This window comes from Rhinopithecus bieti, unplaced genomic scaffold (genome assembly GCF_001698545.2).
Source record: "Rhinopithecus bieti isolate Rb0 unplaced genomic scaffold, ASM169854v2 scaffold_11380, whole genome shotgun sequence".
Lineage (NCBI taxonomy): Eukaryota > Metazoa > Chordata > Mammalia > Primates > Cercopithecidae > Rhinopithecus > Rhinopithecus bieti.
Genome location: NW_016807225.1, coordinates 2,420,145 through 2,426,270, shown reverse-complemented (window position 1 = coordinate 2,426,270; position 6,126 = coordinate 2,420,145). Strand labels below are relative to the sequence as shown.

At 41.3% G+C, this 6,126-nt stretch overlaps 1 protein-coding gene across 18 annotated transcripts in view; it reads right to left on the bottom strand.

The window, feature by feature from the left end:
- The window catches only part of TTLL5 (tubulin tyrosine ligase like 5), a 300,796-nt gene that overhangs the window by 38,677 nt on the left and 255,993 nt on the right, over positions 1-6,126 (bottom strand). The window contains exon 35 of one of the 18 annotated variants that reach the window (XM_017880554.1): positions 3,596-3,801. The exons of the other annotated variants lie outside the window; for them this stretch is intronic. Coding sequence (XP_017736043.1) covers positions 3,743-3,801 — 59 coding nt within the window. The 3' untranslated portion in view covers positions 3,596-3,742. Of the gene's footprint in view, positions 1-3,595; positions 3,802-6,126 lie in introns of those variants that run through there. 18 annotated transcript variants of the gene reach the window in all.

Below are 6,126 nucleotides of genomic sequence, written 5' to 3'. Positions count from 1 at the left end.
TTAGAATGGCAATCATTAAAAAGTCAGGAAACAACAGATGCTGGAGAGGATGTGGAGAAATAGGAACACTTTTATACTGTTGGTAGGAGTGTAAATTAGTTCAGCCATTATGGAAGACAGTGTGGAGATTCCTCAAGGATCTAGAACTAGAATTACCATTTGACCCAGCAATCCCATTACTGGGTATATACCCAAAGGATTATAAATCATGCTACTATAAATTCACATGCACGTGTATGTTTATTGCGGCACTATTCACAATAGCAAAGACTTGAAACCAACCCAAATGTCCCTCAATGATAGACTGGATTTAAAAAAAAAATTGGGTTGTTTTTTATTGCTGGGCTATAAGAGTTCTGTATATATTCTGGATACAACTCCCTTGCCATATAAATGATTTACAAATATTTTTCTGCCACTCTGTGGGCTGTCTCTTACATTTCATTTTGTTGTTGTTGTTTCTGAGACAGCATCTCACTCTCACCCAGGCTGGAGTGCAGTGGCACAATCTCAGCTCACTGCAATCTCCACTTCCTGGGCTCAAGCATTCCTCCCACCTTTGCCTCTCCAGTAGCTGGGACTTACAGGCATGAGCCACAATGCCTGGCTAATTTTTGTATTTTTAGTAGAGATGGGATTTTGCCATGTTGCCCAGGCTGGTCTCATACTCCTGAGCTCAAGTGATCCGCCTGTTCTGGCCTCCCAAAATGCTGGGATTACAGGTGTGCACGACCGCACCTGGCTTGTCCGTCACATTTACTGGTGGTATCCGTTGAAGCACACAATTTAAAAATTTTGATGAAGTCCAACTTGTCTAATTTTGTTGTTGCTTGTGCTTTTTGGTATCACACCTAAGAACCAGTGGCCTAATCCAACGACATGAAGATTTATTCCTATGTATTCTTTTAGGAATTTTATAGTTTTAGCCCTTTCATGTAGGCATTTAATCAATTTTTGGTTAATATTTGTTTAGATGTGAAACAGGGGTCCAACTTCACTATTTTGCATGTGGATAACCAACTGTTCAAGTGCCAGTTGTTGAAGAGACTCTGAATAGTCTTGGTACCACTGAATAGTTGTCGAAGAGACTAGTCCACTGAATAATCAATTGGTCATTTGATATATGAGTTTATTTCTGGACATTTAATTATAGTCCATCCATACTGTTTTGGTTACTGTAGCTTTATACTCACTATTAGATTAAAATCCTTTTTTTTTAAATTATGACTCAATACTACTGAGTGAACTTCTGTTTTGAATTTTTCAAGTTACTAGGCCCCTGTCCTATTCTTTTTGGGAAATCTCAGCATAGACCTGAGCACAAGGAAGCTTTTCTTTTCTTTTTTTCGAGACAGTCTCGCTCTGGAGCCAGGCTGGAGTGCAGTGGCATGATCTCGGCTCACTGCAACCTCTGACTCCCTGGTTGAAGTGATTCTCCTGCCTCAGCCTCCCGAGTAGCTGGGATTACAGGCACGTGCCACCATGTCTAGCTAATTTTTGTATTTTTAGTAGAGACAGGGTTTCACCATGTTGGCCAGGATGGTCTCGAACTCCTGACCTCTTGATCTGCCTGCCTCAGCCTCCCAAAGTGCTGAGATTACAGGTGTGAGCCACTGCGCCTGGTCAGAAGCTTTTCTTTAAATGGAACAGGAATCATTAATAACTTGTCTCAGTGTTTGAAACAGCTGCATGCACTGTGAGCAAATCTTAGGAAGACAACATTTGTGAACAGAATTTACTGTCACAATAAAATTAAAGTTATAACAATATTAATCTCCATAATTTAAGAGTATACATAGTCATTATTCAGCTGAAGGATAATCAAATAGTAAATAATTTATGTGAATGAATGTGGTATATCATAAATTTATATTGTACTTAGAGCAAATTTATAATTTTAGTAAGTGTATTTATAGGGTACTTTTTTTCCCTATGGCTCATTTTTTCCATCTTCCTCATTTCTGGTGACCTTTTAAACACTTCCAGAAACATGACGGCTCTCATGTGTTACTATAACCGAAAGGTAACAGCGACCCCCAACCCCATGTACTAGTTGACAGGACTGGGGCAAATTTGGGTCAAGGAACGACATATCTATTTATAGCAGTCAAGAAGCTGGTGGTAGAGGGGCTGCAGAAGTGTGATGAACTCCCTCCAGCAGGGGTGGAGTCTCTGGAAAGGAAACGTGCTGTGATTGAAACCAGTAGATGTATATCGTTAGCCATTCCCCCTTCTTCCTCAATAAAAGAGCCCAGATCTGACTGGGAAGGCAATGTGCCCAGAGAAAAGACCACCTCTCTAGACACCTCTGTTGCTAAGGAGAAGTAGGCAAGGGAGCCAGTGCTGGCTAATGATATGGTAGTTAGAACTGCTGGGCTTCCAAGAAAGTGTTTTTGAAAGGGGGACAGATTGAGCTGGCATCTGTCTTTTGCCCTTCCCCCTCTTCTCACTGGAACGTGGACACAATGCCAGTAGGAACAGAAACATCTTATGACCAGCAAAATGAAAGCCAATGCATTAGAGTTAGTAGAGCAGAAAGAGAGCAGCCTGGCTCCTCAGTTATGTCTCTGAAGAGCAGCACTAGCCCTGGACCTCCTGTCTCCAGACTTCTTGACTTGTGAGAAAAATAAATCCCTTACTTACGCTGCCACTGATTTCTCTGAGTTTCTGTTACCTGCAGAGAATGTTCTCTTAACTAATCCAGGGGTGATTCCCAAGCCCTCTCGTTTTTCCCCCACCTCCTACCTCCCCACTTCAGCTCCACCCTCTGCTGCAGAGATTCATCCACATCCATGTCTCCTCTGCCAGTCAGAATTGCTGTCCCTTCAAAGGCGGTTCGGGCATGTGGGAAAGATCACCACCACCACCCCCACCCAGGGGAGTAGAGGCAGAAAGCTCACCTTGCTCCTTATCTTTCCCTTTCCAGGCCTGCCTCCATCTAAATAAGGGAAAGTTCAATCGTTGGATAAAGAGACAGCCAGCCTAAACTACATATGCCCCCCTACTGCCAGGCATCCCCCTAATGAGCCATTTGAGATAATAACCAGATACTGCAGGGAGGCGGAGGCCTCAGGGCCTGATCACCAGCCGCTCAACTTCATTAGGAAAGGAAGCTGATAAAATGAAATCACCTTGAGGGGCCCAGAGTTTTCAGATGAAGAGGCAGTTCAGCAGATTCTGGAAAAAAACTGTTTAGGTTTGAATTTCAGCTCCATCACTGACTGTGTGGCTTGGACAAGCTACTTAACTTCTCTCTGCCTTAGTTTCCTCAAAAGCAAAATCGAGAAAAAAACCCACCTAATCTGGGGTATAATACACATACAATCTATAATATTTCTTTAAAAATTGTGGCAAAATACATGTAACATAAACTTTACCATTCTAACAATTGTAAGTGTATAGTTCAGTGGCATTAAGTGCATTCACGCTGCACGACCATCCCATCATCCATCTCCAGAATTCTACATCCTGTAAAACTGCAACTCTGTGCCCATTAAACAAAAATGTCCCATTTCCCTCTCTTCCCATCCCCTGCTGACCACCATTCTTTCTACCTTTCCGATTCTGACTATTTTAGGTACCTTGTATTAGTGGAATCATACAGTACTTGTCATTTTGTGATTGGCTGATTTCACTTAGCATAATGTCCTGAAGGTTCCATGTTGTAGCTTATTGCAGAATTTCCTTTGTTTTGAAGGCTGAATAGTATCTCATTGAATATACAGACCCACATTTTGTTGACTCATTCATCTGCTGACGGACACTGGGGATGCTTCTGTCTTTTGATTACTGTGAATAATGCTGTTAGGAGGATACAAATACCTGTTTTTGTCTCTGCTTTCAATTCTTTTGGGCATACGCACACAGAGTGAAATTGCTGGATCATATGGTAATTCAATTTTTTTTTTGTTTTTTTGAGACAGAGTCTCGCTCTGTCACCCAAGCTGGAGTGCGCTGGTGTGATCATGGATCATGGCAGCCTCGACCTCCCAGTTCAAGTGATCCTCCCAGCTCAGTCTCCCAAGGAGGTAGAACTATAGGCATGCACCACTGTGCCTGGCTACTTTTTTATTTTTTGTAAGAACCAAGGTTTCACTATGTTGCCCAGGCTGGTCTTGAACCCCTGGCCTCAAGTAATCCTCTTGTTGCAGCCTCCCAAAGTGCTGGGATTATAGGCATGAGCCACTGTGCCTGGTCGGTAATTCTATGTTTAATTGTTTGAGGAGCCACCATAGTGTTTTTCATAGTGGCTGCACCGTCTTACATTCCCAAGAGTACACCGGGGTTCCAATTTCTCCACAATTCCCCTACCTTCTTCCCTTCCCCAATTCCCTTCCCTTCTTCCCTCCCTTTTTTCCTCCCTTCCTCCCTCCCTCCCTTACATCCTTTCTTTCTTCCTTCCTTCCTTTCTTCCCTTCTTCCCTCTACCCTCCCTCTCTCTTCCCCTCATCCCTCTCTATCTCTCTGTTTCTTGAGACAGTCTTGCTCCGTCACCCAGGCTGGAGCAGAGCGGCCCAATCACATCTCACTGTAGCCTTGAATTTCTGGGCTTAGGCAATCCTGCCTCTGTCTCCCAAGTAGCTGGGACTACAGGTGTGTGCAACCATGCCTGTCTAATTGTTTTTTATTGTTTGTAGAGACAGTGTCTCACTATGTTGCCCAGGTTGGCCTTGAACTTCTGGTCTCATGTGATCCTCTTGCCTTGGTCTCCCAAAGTGCTAGGATTACAGGCAGGAGCCACCATGCCCGGCTTATTTTTTGCTTTTTTAATAGTAGCCATCCTAAAGGTGTGAGGTGGTACCTCACCATGGGTTTTGATTTGCATTTCTCTTATGATTAGGGATGTTGAGCATCTTTCCATGTGCCTACTAGCTATTTGCATATCTTCTTTGAATGTGTATTCAAGCCCATTTTTATACAGGAATTTTTGCTGTTGCTGTTGAGGCAATCTATAATCTTTACATCCCAATCCTGCAGGATTGATATTTTTATGCTTATTGTATAGATGAGGAAACTGAGGCTGAAACAGGTTAAGTGATTTGCCTAAAACTGCCAACTGGGCAGTGACAGAGCCCACACAGGTCAGTCTAACTTCACAGTTATGATCTTTCTACCCTGCAATCTGGAATTCTTACAAAACTTAGCTATTGTTACTGACAACAGCAGTGGTAATGCTACATGGCCCTGTGAAGCAAAAGGAAGCGAGGAAGGTAACAAGTAAGGGTCGAGAGAACTTCGGTTTTGTTTCTGGGAATACTGTGCACATTTAAAGTGTAACATATGACTCCAGAACCATGATGATAAATTTTACACAACACTCAACACCTGTCAGATCTCTAATATTAGAGTGTGGTGTTCAGTTTCAGGTACTATACAACTTAAGAGGAACCTAAAGAATTCATGGTGAATTCAGAAGATAATACAAAAGGCCGTTCAGTGTTCAAAAGAAAAATCTGATCTGTGCAATAAACAATTCCAGTTAGTTAGGTGATATAGAGGGGGAAAAAAAAGCTGAAAGCTAATGTTTTCCAAATAAATTCAATCTCATTTTAACTTTGTTCCGTTATAATGAGATTCTTGAATGTGGTCTAAAATGGAACATCTTCATACTGAAATCTACAAAGTAACAAGTCATATAGTAAGGTTGTGAATGTATAGCAGATGTTGTTATCTAAAGAGCAGTGATCATTCATTATTTTACAGGAAGTAGTTTTACAATATTGCAAGAAAGCGGATAGAAGTACCAGGTAATTTATAAGGAAGGTTATTCTGATTTTGAAGATTAATAATAAAATGCATTATCTATGAAATATTCATTAAAAGATTTTATCTTCTGAAGTTAGGCATTTTACTTAAATCCAAGAGAACAGAGGAAATGGAACATTTTTCAGAAAAGTTTTACGTATGTATGTGTTCTTTTCTTTAGGGTCTACAATACAAGGTAATGAAACATTTTGGGTGTTACTAGGGATTCAAGAAACATACAGATATTAATTCTGCTCTCAAAAAGTTTATGGTCTTATTGAAGAGCCAGTTCACCCAAAAAGCAAGCAGTGATAAAAGATGACAACACCTTTGTGATATAAATTGTAGGTCTCTAGGAATTTTTTTTTTTTTTTTTTTTTT